The 14,699-nt window shown below is 37.6% G+C and overlaps 1 protein-coding gene across 1 annotated transcript in view; it reads right to left on the bottom strand.

Annotated features, from left to right (window-relative positions):
- Positions 1-441: 441 nt before the first annotated feature.
- LOC149841529 (tubulin-tyrosine ligase) overlaps positions 442-14,699 on the bottom strand; it is a 30,784-nt gene continuing 16,526 nt past the window's right edge. Inside the window, exons 5-15 of the mRNA XM_090003891.1 lie at positions 14,500-14,625; positions 14,142-14,398; positions 5,720-5,827; positions 4,839-4,980; positions 4,592-4,757; positions 3,153-3,310; positions 2,347-2,670; positions 2,127-2,201; positions 1,685-1,754; positions 1,402-1,559; positions 442-758 (exon numbers count right to left, since the gene is read on the bottom strand). Of these exons, the coding sequence (XP_089860017.1) occupies positions 609-758; positions 1,402-1,559; positions 1,685-1,754; positions 2,127-2,201; positions 2,347-2,670; positions 3,153-3,310; positions 4,592-4,757; positions 4,839-4,980; positions 5,720-5,827; positions 14,142-14,398; positions 14,500-14,625 (1,734 nt within the window). The 3' untranslated portion in view covers positions 442-608. The remainder of the gene's footprint in view (positions 759-1,401; positions 1,560-1,684; positions 1,755-2,126; positions 2,202-2,346; positions 2,671-3,152; positions 3,311-4,591; positions 4,758-4,838; positions 4,981-5,719; positions 5,828-14,141; positions 14,399-14,499; positions 14,626-14,699) is intronic.

The following is a 14,699-nucleotide window of genomic DNA, read 5'->3' as shown; positions in this document are numbered from 1 at the left end:
TGAGGTCTCCATCCAAAAAGTATTTTCTTTCACTCATTCAGCAGAAAAGAAAAGCACGTTTGCAAAGCCTGTGTGAACCACTGTCTTACCTGAGAAAATGGACCATTTTCATTTAGATGAGTCTGTTAGACTTTTACAAAAGTGTGATTGTTTTTTTCTGAAAGCAAAATAACTAAAAATTAAAAAAATACATGACTTTCACAGTGAGAAAACATAGCTGTGAAAGTTCGCTCAACTCTTGGTCCCAAGGAAGCAAATCTCAACCTCAGGGGCTCCCACTTGCAATGCCTGAAGAAAAACGAGGGATGCCTGAAAAATAGTGATGATTTTCCAAACTGTAAAGGTCAGGCACAGTTCAGAGGAGACGCATGGCAATGAGTTTACAGACAGTTGACCAACAGGCTCAGAGTATACGACAATAAACAGCAAGAGTTCGATGGTATCCTGTCAAAAATGCCTCAGCTGACACCAAAAAATAATAATCACTTGAGGGCAAGTCCTTCCATGATTCCCTATGGTTTAGAGGAGTATCATCATGTTTTTACAAACAAAAAGTAAATATCGCTCATGAAATAGTACAACAAAACTATTGAACCTTAATGGGATGATTAAAGCTGTGTACAATCTGTAGTTTCTCCCAGGAAAAGGCAACCGAACACATTGTTGAAGAAATCACGACCTTTGACAGGCTTGCCAATGCCAACAATCGCTTCAGTGTCATACTTGCATGCTCTATTACAGTCTGGGCAGTAGGTAACCTAAGCAAAGAAAAAGTGCAAAACGGGCGAAGGTTCAAGAGAGATTCCAGAGTAACAGATAACTCCAGAAAACAAGAACTAGGAAGCCACCAAATATGCAGTTGGATCTTACCACGTCCTTGCAATCTATTGAATGACAATGTACACCACTGAGCGGAAAAATTGTCTTTCAAAATTTGAATATTTCAAACCAAACCAAACAAAGAGAATAAACGACCAAGCAGGAGGAATAGTTTAAAATTTGTTTGAAAACAAGTGGAGAAATGGGCACAACGGAAGAGAACAGACTCTGTTACTACAATAGGATGGTTTCAATTGAGTCAAGAGGAACGAAAAAATAAAAGGTTTATTTATCCAAAGGGTACAAAACAAGCTATTACAGAAAGCCATATGAGAGATTGGAATTGCCATCAGGGCAACTGTTTGAAAAGAAAACCACCAGATCAGGTTCAATCCATCTTGTTCTGTAAAGAAGCATATTACTGTGACATTGGCTCAACAAGGCCAACAAAATATATAAAAATCGTGTGCAACTTTGATTAAAAAATCAAAATGCTCCACTAACATTTCATTTTTTTAAATGTTTCCAGTTTCTTTTCCTTTTTCTGAGAAATGCAAAAGGTAAAATACTTCAGAGGCATACCTCCAAAAGTTTTGGCTGGAAATAGGAATCAATCATCACATCTACACCATAAATTGACCTTGAAGACGAACTATGCATTTCAGGATGTACCACAACAGCTGATTCAAAGACTGCTCGGATCATTTTGCGGATTCTCTGATCAATATCCAGCCATTTTACTACAATACAGTAGCAACAGACATCTAAGAAAATATTTAAAGCTAAGAAATAATTCAGGTTCAACATATAAGACTTTCAATTTGAATAAAAAAGGAAAATTTATTAGTAAAATGGCAAATTCAACCTTGATGCTCCTTCTCAAACTCCTTCACAAATTCTGGGGTATTCATGTGATTTAATCTTCCAATATAGTTCTGAAAAGGAATCAAACAGCATAAGAGCACACAATATTGAAAATTTAACAAACTTTATGTTCAACTTGTTATAAAACAGAAATGAGCCTCAGTCGTAAACAAAATAACAGAGAGAGTAGAAAGACATATCATCAGCATAAACCAAAACTCATGCCAAGCATGAGATACTAATAAATTATGCTCAATGAGGGTCCCACTGAAACTCCATGAACAAAAACCAGAATGTGGTTTGGCTATTGCAACTGTTTAAAACCAAACCAGTTATTGTTCTAAAGAATTGTCGCCATTGATGATTGCTTGGACTAGTTCCAGTTCGACAAAAAATTCCCAAGTCAGGGAACACTGCACCAAGAGAGAGCATTTAAAACATACCATGACAGTGAAATGTGTTTCATACTCAAAAAAGCTGCTCTTGTCGAGAGTGTAGATGTTATTGGCCAGTCTTACCTGTAACCCAAAAGAAGAAAAAAAGGCACATAATCCACCATCACAAAAAACATTTTAAATGTAAAGAAGATAAATAAAGAGGGATCTTAAAGGAAAATGGAGATAAAAGGATATTTCATCTAAAGCAGCAAAGCAACATACATACCCAGAAAACATCAGAAAGAAAGATCTCCAATGGTTTCATACTGCGGACCAAGACAATATAGCGCAGGTCAAACTTCCTTCCCTTAAATAAAGCAGGACGCTCAATATACTTTTGACATATCTTTGGACCAGTTTCCATGAGCCTGATTATAGCAGGTAGATCTCCAGTAACAGTCGTATCAATTGTTCGAGCCATATTCCACGGTTTTAAAATCCATAGATTGTCAAGACCGTCATTTTTTCTGACATAGTAATCACCAATGAGTTCAGAAAGCTGTGTTTCCAAATTATAAGTAGTCTGCAGCCATTCTGGTGAACCATGTGCCTAGCAACAAGCAGCAAAACTATGTCAACACCACAAGATTGAATAGAGTAAAGCTGGTACTATAACAGAAAAAAAAGATAAACCAGTGAAAACAGTAAGTTTAATGCATAAATGAGAAACTGTTTTCAAGGATAAAAGATATTGCAATAATCAAATAAATCTCAGTGTAACAACAGTGATAAAAGTAGTAAAACAAGCTCAACATTTGGCACTCTCACCTTTGGCTATGTCACACCCAGTTTTTTTATATGAAAATTTGCAAAAAGCAAAGTTGGAAGCCAAAAACATCTTGATTGATAAGCTTAAATGCAGTCACAAAGTCGAACAGCAAGAGACAGAAAAATGCTGTTTTGATCTCAAATTATGAAAGGAAAATAACAATTCACAAGTTGGCTTTCCCAAATAAAGTACCTTACCTTCAGGGGAATCAAAACTTCAGAACTACACTAAAAGAGTAAAATCAGAGTTAAAGTCGATTGAACCTTGCGAATGGTGTCTGCCAAATGGTGTTTCATGACCAGACAAGCTTCAAAAGGAAATTGGTTTATGTATTGGTGATCTTTGATTCCAATAGTATTCTTTATTTCTTCATCCACTTGAAGACTTGTCCAAATAATATCAGCATCTTTGGGTTCATCAGCTGCAATCACCATCAATCACCAAAAAAGGTTGTTAAAACCAATAAGTTGAAGGAAAACTAATTCCACACAAAGAACAAAGCCTCCAAAGATAGATACAGTACCACCACATTCTGTTATGTCAGTAAGCTGGAAAAATGGCATGAAATCCAAACTGGAGCAATAAAAGAAAAAGGCTGCATAAATCCATAAGGAATATAAAGCTTGGTCAAGATTGTTCTTCTACTGCTCCTGCTGCTCCTCTCTCTTTTTGGTGTTGAGAGTTGCAAAATACTCCGCACCCAAAAACAGACATCTGAGCATTCATAATTTACACTATGGGATATCATAATCCTAATTATATGGAAGTCTATGAACTAGTTAGGAGACAGGCCGTTAATTCTGCTGCTCCCTTCAAAAACATCTCTGACGGCACTTTGATAAGCCAGATAAGCGAGATGAGCATTAAACTTAAACCTGAACAAGCTCAGGCTCCAAGGAGCACACCTCTAAAAGTCCAATTGACAAACACGGACCATGTAGTATGGCAGTTATACCCAAAAATTTCCTTTATCAATTCTCTAGAGTTTTTGGAACATAAATGGGTTATGAATTTGTGTTCAATGACTGAAAAAAAAAAAAAAGATGACCAAATGAAGTTGAGATATACAGCCAAAACTCAAAAGTTCTAAAAATATTATCAGTCTTCTAGAAACTGCACCTTAACCACACTTGCAGTTTTAACAAACGAAACCAATTCAAAGGGTAGAAAATAAACACAGATTTAAGGGTAAATACTATTCTCAAGCCTGCGCAAGATACTTCCAGTGGCGTGCTTGTGCACAGAAAAGTTAGGCTTGAACCCGTCACATGTAGCTTTCAGTGTGCATTATATGCAAGGAAAATTGACAACAGAAGATCCAAAGCAACACATTACTTTTTGTGGTACCCCACGGCACAAACCAGCAACACAAAAGGTCAATGCAGAATAAGCATAGAAGAGAAACACATATCTATTTATTTTTACGTTATTAATTGAAAAGTATCAGAGATGCTTATGTTACATGCAGCTTTCAACAAAATAAGCAAACTTTGCATTGTTGCAAGTTGCAACAATCAAACACTTGCATGTTCCATGAAATGTCTAAATAAAGAAGAAATGAAAAAAAAATGTATAGATAGATAGATAGATGAGAGAGAGAGAGACAGCAATGTAAAAGTATATAAGAACAGCAATGAAGGTAAACAAGTTGTAAAAAAATTGCATCATTACTCACAATTAAAGGAAAGAAGACAAAACTTACTCAGCACAAATTCCTTGCGTGTCAGAAACTCATCAACCTGGGGTATGTCAGTATACACACGGAGTGCACGACCATCGGTTGGCAGTATACTCTTCGTCACAGGGGCCTCTATGCCAGGTGGGCAAAATCTCTTTGACTGAAGTAGCTGAAAATACTTCCTATACTTCTAAAGATTAGAAACAAAATTAAACAGTGAGATAGCAACTAATGGACATTAATCAGTATAGTAAAATCTTAACATAGTTACCTGTATAAAATACTCCTGAGGAGTATGAAACCAAGCAGTAAGCCTAGCAGATCGCTGTTTATCTTCTCCTATTCCAAACAAGAAGTCACGTGTACACTCCTCTCCCTGATGGATATTTTTGATTGGCCACAATATAGAAAAGCTGAAACCAATTAAATTACCACTACTCAGTACTCAATATTCATAAGATTTATCTTAAGATATATCAGGAATGGATCAAAATAGGACTGGCCACTGACACATTGCCTTGGAATGAGTGGCAGGCTAGTCTATACACACTCTATGTCACAGGGACTCTTCAACTAGGTGCCGCACCCGCGTCGCACCCGATGTGGTCAACCTGACCCTGGGTGCAGTCAACGCACCCAGGATCATTTATGACCAACTTTTGGACTATATATATATATATATATATATATATATATATATATATATATATATATATTTTCGCTGCACCCCCGCACACAAATTTTTTGAAAGCGCCGCACCCATGTGACATAGTACACACTTATGACATATGAGATACTATGCCTCTACAGGACCTTGATGTCTCCATTGCATTTTTTTGCCAGTATGGCAAACTGCATGTTCATATGTGAAAAAACAAGAAACTGTAGGAATTTCACTAACATGAATGAGGATTGCATGTGACCAGTCATAATGTAACAATGAGTTAAAACAGCACAGATTGCAAACATTTTCAACTGCAAGGAACCATGCCTAGTTCTCCATTTCAGACTCAGATCATCCTAAAAAATACCACTATAGTTAACAGGATAAAGTTTATCAAGTCCAGTATCATCAACTGGAAGAAGTCCATGCTGATACCACATTACTTTCCAATAAAAAAGGAGTATAATATTCAACATGAAAAGCGCTACCTTATAGCTGATGCCAGTTTACCCTCAGGCATGTAGAGGAAAGGAGCTATCCTGAAGTTTGGCTCATCACTGTGCCTCAAAGCTGATCCTAGTTCATCCATAACATACCTACAACATCGACCAAGAAAGGAAAAGATGCATCAAACAAAAAGACTTTTGGGATCAAACGGTAATGTGCATCTATGCCTTTTCCTCCCCCAACAAGTCAATCAAGAGAGCACCTACTCTACACTAATTGATCAAAAGTTATGGCAAGAACATTAGCAGATAAAAAAAATCTTAATTTAAGAAAAATCAACAAGGCATTTCAAATTCAATAACAACCTAGACCAGCTCCACCAAATCTTAATTTATGAGAAATTGGCATTAGAGGAAAAGGGTAGCAGGCAGCAGATAAAGTATTTGAACTGACATGATACACAAGCACATGTTATACATTCTATCCACACAAATAAGATCACAACTAGTTTTGAATATGAATGAGGAGCTTGAAATACTATTCACAAATGAGAGTAAATACATTTACCATAAAACATAAATTACATAGTAATATCCTTATTGAGTATTAATTAAGCACATCGATAGGGAACTAAATCTACAAGATCTTTTCCCAACAAGTTGCACATAACTTTATAAATATTAAATAGCAACAAAGCTATGTCACATGGGTGCAGGTGCGGGTGCGGGTGCGGGTGCGGGTGCGGGGATTCGGCACTTCCAAAAAACCCGGGTGCGGGGGTGCGGCAGGGGCAAAAATGTAAATATATATATAAGGGGGGTCTGGGGGTTCCCCCCGGCGCGGGTCCCATGGGCAACAAAAGTACAAGCATTCCTTGAAGAATGGCTGTTGACCGAGTCATCGATGAACCAAGTCCTTGGCATCGACGATTTAGCTAGACAGCGCGCAATGGTTTGGTCATGTATCGACCAACTTGGGAATGTGCGTGTCACAAGTTCCTGCCCTTATGAGGATGGTGTTTGTGGGACTCACATGAGGAGTTGAAGTAGCCAACTCTGGTGCTCAAAATCCAAGCCTGGTTAAAAAGGCAAATACCCACCCCGCGTAACCTTGGTGACTTCTGAGCGGGTCAACAGTCACCCCGCCTTGAATACACACTATGTAGGTTCGACTAACTTGTTTCAAATGCTCGACTAACTTATTAAAAGCAAGTCAGACTCAAGAGTCGCCCAAAAGAACCAGTTATAGACTATAGTCGAGTCGAGTGAGTCTGCCAGGATAAAACAAAGAGCTATTTTGAGTGTGGTTAGAGAGTGCTGAACTGAAATGAAAGGCTCGGAGCGCGTGACAGCCTGGCACTCTATGGCTTTTTCGTTTCAAAAAGCTGGAAGTGTCGTCCAAAAGCAAAAGCAAAAACAAAAAGGAGGGACTTCCCATACATACAACCAGTGACTAGTTGCAGTGTTACGCCTGTCAGTCTCCCAAGCGTCGAACAAAAAACGTTTCTTTGAAAATGAAAGGTCACATCGACCACGTCACGTAAGTCCAAAGACATATGAGGACGATGGAATGATCATTATCTTGGGCCTGGGCAATTTTTTTTTTAAATTTTGCAGCCCATTTCATAGGGCAAAATTTAAAAAAAAAAACAAAAAAATGAACGAAAATGACCTTGGGTGCGGTCAATGCACCCAGGGTCGAGTTGACCGCACCCGCGTCGAGTCGCGTCGACGCGGGTGCGGCACCCTGCTAGCCGAATCCCTGTGACATAGCAACAAAGTTTGATTAAGGGTTGAGAAGATAGTCAATATCAATATCATATACCAGGGTTACCAGAAACTTTACTTAGATATAGGAAACTTGTTTCTTGGGAAACCGTTTCGGAAACTTGTGGAAAACTCTAAAAATGCATGAGAACCTGTTTCCCATTGAGTGAGAAATTCGTTTCACATCACATGGGAAGCCTACTTACTTTATATAGGAAACTCGTTTCCTATGTCACACGGACTCTGCTAAGGAGGTGTTGCACCCGAGTCGACACGCCCCGACATGGGTGCGGACTCGGATGCGGCTTGGGACTCGGCCCGAACTCGGTCAACGCCGAGTCGAACTCGGTCAACGAGTCGAGGCCGAGTCCATCCACATTTTGGACTCGGTCAACTTTGACCGAGTCCAAAAATGTCCATTTCAATTTTTAAATTACGTTTTAGATCCGGGTCGGGTCGGGTCGGGTCGGGTGCGAACCCGACCCGACCCAGATCCAGATCCAAATTTCTTTTGCAGTCGAACCCTAAAAGGGGTTTATCGACAGGGGGAGGGGCTTACCCTCCCGATTTTGCCTCTCCCCCTCAGCCCCTACAACTTTCTCCTACACCCACGATCTAAACTCTGGCGACGGTACGCACAGGCAGCCACTGTCTCCCCCTCCGTCAACACTGAACAGGTATGTCGATCGATCCTCCTGCACCCTCTGCTCGCAGCCTCCCTCCTCGCAGAAGAAGGGCTCGACCCCTCTCCATGCCTCCTATTCACAAAGGAGGGGCTTCGCCCCTCCTCGTTTCGCTTATGTCAGGCAGGCTCCTCCCCCCCGTACCCTCTGCTCGCAGAAGAGGGGCTCGACCCCTCCCTGTGCCTCTGATTCATAGAGGAGAGGCTTAGCCCCTCCTCGTCTCCCTTTTATCACAAGGGTAAGGAGTAGGAGTGGGGGAAGGAGGGGGCTCGACTGACAGGCCGATCCTTGCCCCGCCGAACAACAGGGGAAACGAGGGGTCGAGCCCCTCCTCATTTTCCTTTTGTTTGGCAGGGGTAAGAAGGAGTGGGGGAAGGAGAGGGATCGATTGACAGGCCGAGCCTTGCCATCTGACAGCCCCCCCCCCACCCACCCCCCCTCCCTGCACCCTCTGCTCGCAGAAGAGGGGCTCGGCCCCTCCTTTTGCCTTCGATTCACAGAAGAGGGGCTCGGCCCCTCGTTTTCCTTCTATCTGGCGTGGCAAGGCTCGGCCTGTCAGTCGAGCCCTCTCCTTCCCCCACTCCTTACCCCTGCCGAACAAAAGGAAAATGAGGAGAGGCTCGGCCCCTCCTCGTTTCCCCTGCTGCCTTTAGCCATTGATCTTATGGATGCTCTTATTTATATATAAATGTGATGAATATATGATGTTTGAAACCTTAAAATGTCTTAAGGTATATTAAAATCAAGGTTTTTTGGAGATTATTGCTCAACCTTTTATTGTTTAAGGATCTTATGAGTGCATTTGCACATTTGTGTTTTGTGCTTTTGTGCACAAGTGTTCTTAGTGTGTGTATATTCACACATTTATTTCAAAATATTGTTGTTATGGGTATTCTTTTTTAAGGATATCGTTCTTTTGATTCAAGATTTTATTTATATGTTTGTCATTACAAGTTTTATTGCCTCAATAGTCTTCTCCTTTTGTAACCCTTATCTAAGTGTCATCATATGTAGACAAGGATTTTATTACACCTTTGTGTGTTGGTAGCCCTTTGTTGGCTTTGTTTCTCTTGTTCTAGTAGCAAAACACACTTGTCTTGAGTGTTATCATATGTAGACAAGGCACATTGATTCACACCATGGTGTGTGATCTTTAGTCCATGTTGGCATTTGTGTCCTTGTTCTAATCGCTGAGTTGTATGCCCATGGTTGGCTTTTTTCACTCAATTCAAGTGTCATTTTATGTAGACAAAAGATTTATTATGTTTTTAGCCCATGGTTGGCTTAATACTCTTGTTCTAGTAACTGAACATACTTGATCTTGAGTGTATTTTTACATAGACAAGAGATGTTTTTTGTCCATGTTGGCGTGTATTCTCTTGTTCTTGTCGTTGATGCACTCATTTCAAGTATTATTATATGTAGACAAAAGGTATTTTACACACCTTAGTGTGTGTCATTTGGCCTTTAATGGCATTTTATTTATATTCTTGATCTAGTGGCTTATACACTTGATTTATGGGTTTTGGAGGACTAATGAGGTAGTTGCTTGTAGTGGATGAACTACTATTGAAAATTGCAAAATTTCATTCATAACTTGTGTTTTTAGATACAAGTGAATCATATTCATGATATGTTTTTTTATCAAATTGATATTTTAGCATTTAATCTATATATGAAGTGCTTACAGTTTTTCGGCATCTTTTGTATTTGATACGCAAAATGAGTCTTTTGTCTCAAATGATATTCATTTTTGAATCTTGGGTGGATGCTTTAATATATTTAGTCAAATCATGCTTCTTATATATGACATTTGTTTGACATAGATCTTCTCCCTAAAGATGTGAAAAACTCTATTGTTGATCTATGCGTGTTAAAATTATAAAGCCCCTTGAAGTTCATATTCATCATGCTTTTGAACATTTGCATCCGTGTTCATTTTGACTAAAGTATGTTTGGAGCATATTCATTAATGATTTTATTTAAGTGTTAATTCATTTCATAATAGTATATGCATATACTCATTATGGCCTTTTAGGCCCTCATTCAATAAAGCATATGTAGCTTATGCCTCTTCGTAGGCTTATTGTGGTGTCCCTTAGTGGACCATTTTGTTATTTCTCATTATGGGGTTGTGTTTGTCCAATATTGGACCTTATGAATGCATTATGCGTTCTTGCAATTCGTTTCCGCTCACTCTTTAACATGATATTTGATTTTTGAAACTTTGGTTTTCTAAATTTTTCTTTTCATGCTAAAGTAATTATCCTATTATGTATAAATTTTTGCACCTTTGTTAGGAATGTTCCATTTGAGTAAAGTGCAAAGATATTTTTTACTTGTTCTTTGTTGTTGTTCCTCAGGATCTTGAAGATAAGAGGAAAAGAAGTACCTTGGATAGATCATGGAAGATGCTCATCGTTAAAGACGTTGGAGGAAGACATTTGCAATGGCATTCGTACGGAAGGCTCTTGAAGCCTTGAGAGTCTTCCTCCTGCTTTCTTCAATCTTTTCGTTCCCCCACGCAAAGTTTGAGGGGGGGTGTTAAAATGTATCATTCAACCTTTGTAATATTATATATATATATATAAAGGATAATACATATTCATATATGGTATATATGCATATGTATTATCCTAATTATATATATAAAATATATATTTCTCTATTTATAGGCATAGGGGTAGTTTAAACATTTCACAGTTTTACGCATATTCCATTTGGAATATGTTTTGTAATTTTACCTTTTATTTTTCTTTTTATTTTTCTTTTTTTGTGGTTCGCGCCACCTAGGGAGGCTCCCCAAAGACTCCTTTGGGAGCCCCCTATGTGGCTCCTCTCTTGTGTTATAAATAGGGGTCTCCCCCTTGTAATTCCTTCACTCCTTGGAGGAGCTTATGCTCCATTGCATAGGGTTTTTACCCTCTTCTTCCTATTTCTTCAATAATATTCAACTTATGACTTTAAGTCATATTTATCCCTTTTATGGGTTTATGTATTAGCACTTGATGTGCTTGTGTTGTTCCCTTAAGTGGGTATATTCACACTTAATGTGCATGTGTATGGGTTCATTATCGAACCTAAAATATTCAAAGTCACTTTCTAACACAAAGCACATTGAAATAGACCAACATTTTATTAGGAAAAAGGTTGAAGACAAAGAGATTGAGCCTATGTATGTGCCAACTGAAAAACAAGTTGCTGACATCCTCACTAAAGGGTTGACAAAGGATAGATTTTGGTTTCTGAAGAACAAGTTGTTCATAGTCCAATACCATGCACAACTTGAGGGAGGCTGAAAAGAAGACGTCATTATCGTCATTATGTATATGTCTGACCCGATCCATTTATATAATGGATTGGGTCCAGACCCAGTTCGTGTATAATGTAAATTAACACTCTATTAAGGGGTATTTTCGTACCCTAGTTTTACACACTTATTATATTAATAGAATGAAAGGGCAGTCACGATCGACTGAACCCCTTTCCTCTGGAATCTCTCTCTCACTCTCTCCCCTCTCTCTGTCGATGACAAGCCTGTGCTGAAGAACAAGGACTTCTTTGTTTCAGATGGTGGTTGATCAAGATTGAGATTTTTATCGTACTGAAGATGATGTCAAGGCTCAAGCTATCAAAAAATGCATTTGTGATGATTTTTTGTGGGATAAAATTACATATTTTGTTGAATTTACAGAGCCTATTTGGGAAATGTTGAGAGAAGTTGACAGAGATGTACCCATGCTTCATAGAATTTATGAAATGTGGCACAATATGATTGAAAAAGTTCAAAGTATCATTTTTAAACATGAGAAGAAAGATATTGCACTTGATGATTCAGAATTTTACAATCATGTACATTCAGTTTTAGTGAGAATATGAGATAAAAACAATACACATTTGCATTGCATGACACACTCTCTCAATCCAAAATACTATGTAAGTGTTGGTCGTGTTTCTCCAAATGAAGATCCTAAGATATCAAGAAATAGAATGATATATTTGGGAAGACTTTTTAATGATCCTCACATGTTTAAGGTTGTAAATAGTGAGTTTGGGAGATTTGATTCTTTAGCAGCACTTGTGGCAAGGGACGAGAAAGATCCCCTTAATTGGTGGGCAACATATGGATCAGAGACACCAAATCTGCAACGTCTTGCAATGAAGTCGTTATCCCAACCTGCTACATCATCTTGTTGTGAAAGAAATTAGAGTACATATGCTCAAATTCACAACATTAAAAGAAACAAACTCACTAGTAAAAGAGCAGAGGATTTGGTTTATGTTCACTCAAATCTACGATTAATTTCTCGCCGCACCAAAGAAGAGTATAGGTATTTTTTTTTGTGTATTCAAAGTTTGTATTTAAATATTTGTATTCAAAGTTTTAAGTTAGATACTAATATAGTCATTTTTTGATGCAGTTGTGGACCATCCAAGAATCGGGATGTAAATCCAGAAGATTTTGACTTGGAGGGAGAACATAATTTACATACTCTCAACATGGACTACATCGATCCTGTTCTTCCCTCTAATTCAGACGATGAGGCAGATTTATGATAAGTTTTGTTGTTTATCACACTCACAAGCTTCTTTATGTGTTATATTTTGGTAAGTTTGTGTTGTTAAGAATTGCTTTTTTATTTTTGCTTTAAATTTTACAATCTTTATGTGTTAATTTATTGTTATATATATAATTATATATATTTATAATATATATATTTATAATATATATTTTTTAATATATATATAGTCGAGTCCCCGTGTCCAAATTTTTTGGAATTGCGCCGCACCCGTGTCGCACCCATGTGACATAACTCGTTTCCCTTATTTGGGAAACATGTTCCTATACATTTCTTGTAAGTTTTTATTAAATAAGAAGTTTTTTTCTGATGAAAAGTTGAGATATATGTGTGATTCAAAATTTTAATTACTTATTTTAGTTCTAATCAATATAATCACATATTTTATAAAAAAATTTATTAAATCCTACTATTTATCATAATATTAGTAAAAAAGTAAAGTTGATGTAAACTTATAATATTCTTCTTGCATATTGTCGGCAGTTGCACTTATATATATATATATATATATATAATTTCCTGTTTCACATAAACTTTAGAAAGTTGCTTTTCCCATTTCAGTTTCCCTTCCTGGCAACCTTGTCCTATACACAACCACGAGTATCAAGTCTATCACATTATTATGACAGAAATAACATTTCTATATACCACACAAAAATATCAAGTTGGTTTCAAACTTTTTTGGCTGGTAGAATCTACACAAAGTTAATTCCTTACTTTGACATGCTGCTTCATCATACATTATTTCGAAAACGTCAAACACTGCTTTTTCTAACTTCTTTATAATTGTTTCCTTTTTCAAAAATATCATGATTTTGCATGTTTTTTCCAAGGAAAACGATTGTTTGTATACTTTTCAAAAGATCAGCTTGCTGAGAAAATATAGATACCAATATTGGTGACAATGCCTGTATCTGCGGTAACTGGAGACTATTTGAGCAACTAAAGAATAACTGGCATTACAACCATACACATAAATTACCACATCAAACAAGTTAGAATCAGGTTGTTAATAAAATACAGATACCAATATCAGTGACAATGTTTGTATGGGCAGTAACTGGAGGCTGTTCAAGTAACTAAAAAATAATTGGCATTCTAGTCATACTCATAAATTACTTGATCAGACAAGTTAGAAATATTTTAAGCAACTGAAAAACAAAGTAGCACATTAGTGATACTCAAATTGCTTCATCAAACTTCATGGTCTCTCTAGTAAATTCATCCTTTCCCAAAAAGATCAAGAAATTTTTGGGTGCATGATATATACAGCATTTTCAGCTTATGAATAACGAAAGGACAATTTGTGGAAAAACAGTTCCAAGTTTCAGCATCATCCTAAAGATACCTCTGCCAGCATAATTTTGTATTAGACATCTCTGAAATATGTATTCAATACCAAAAAGGTTATAGCAAAGGAGTTATAAGACATACCATACTGGAGTTTCATCGATCTTCTCTTCATCAGCAAGTCTGTAAGTCATCATATAAAACCACATAGCACAAATAACACGTTCAATAAGTGGTTCCCCAGCATCACATTCAGGGAGATGAGGTTGAAGCATTGAATCAACAATTTCTTTTTCATTTTCAGTAATTTTTGATGCAGGGGTGCCATTCAGTAGGGAAAGCTGTGGAAGCGACTCAATAATTTCAACGGCATTGCTCCCCAGAGGACCGGGAATATCCACCTGGTGGGAACAAAAGAGAGGAAAAAATGAGAGAGAGAGAGAGAGACTTAAGTTGGTGCAATTGGATAATTCCCATTACCCCTACATTTTATCATCAGTACCTCCAAAGATTGCAAACTAGTCAAACCCTGTAGGAGCTTAAATAAATCAGCAGCAGAATCCTGGTCCAAGGGGTTCCCTCGAAGATTCAAATGTTGGAGCAATGACATTTTCATAGGACTAAATGCCTGTGACAATAACATCATCAATATCAGTATTTTCAATAAATAACTCATGCAAAGTATGATATGAACATCAGAAA

The sequence above is a fragment of the Nuphar pumila genome, chromosome 4 (genome assembly GCF_984573655.1).
Source record: "Nuphar pumila chromosome 4, dmNupPumi1.hap1.1, whole genome shotgun sequence".
Classification (NCBI taxonomy): Eukaryota; Viridiplantae; Streptophyta; class Magnoliopsida; order Nymphaeales; family Nymphaeaceae; genus Nuphar; species Nuphar pumila.
This window is presented reverse-complemented; position numbering and strand designations above follow the sequence as displayed.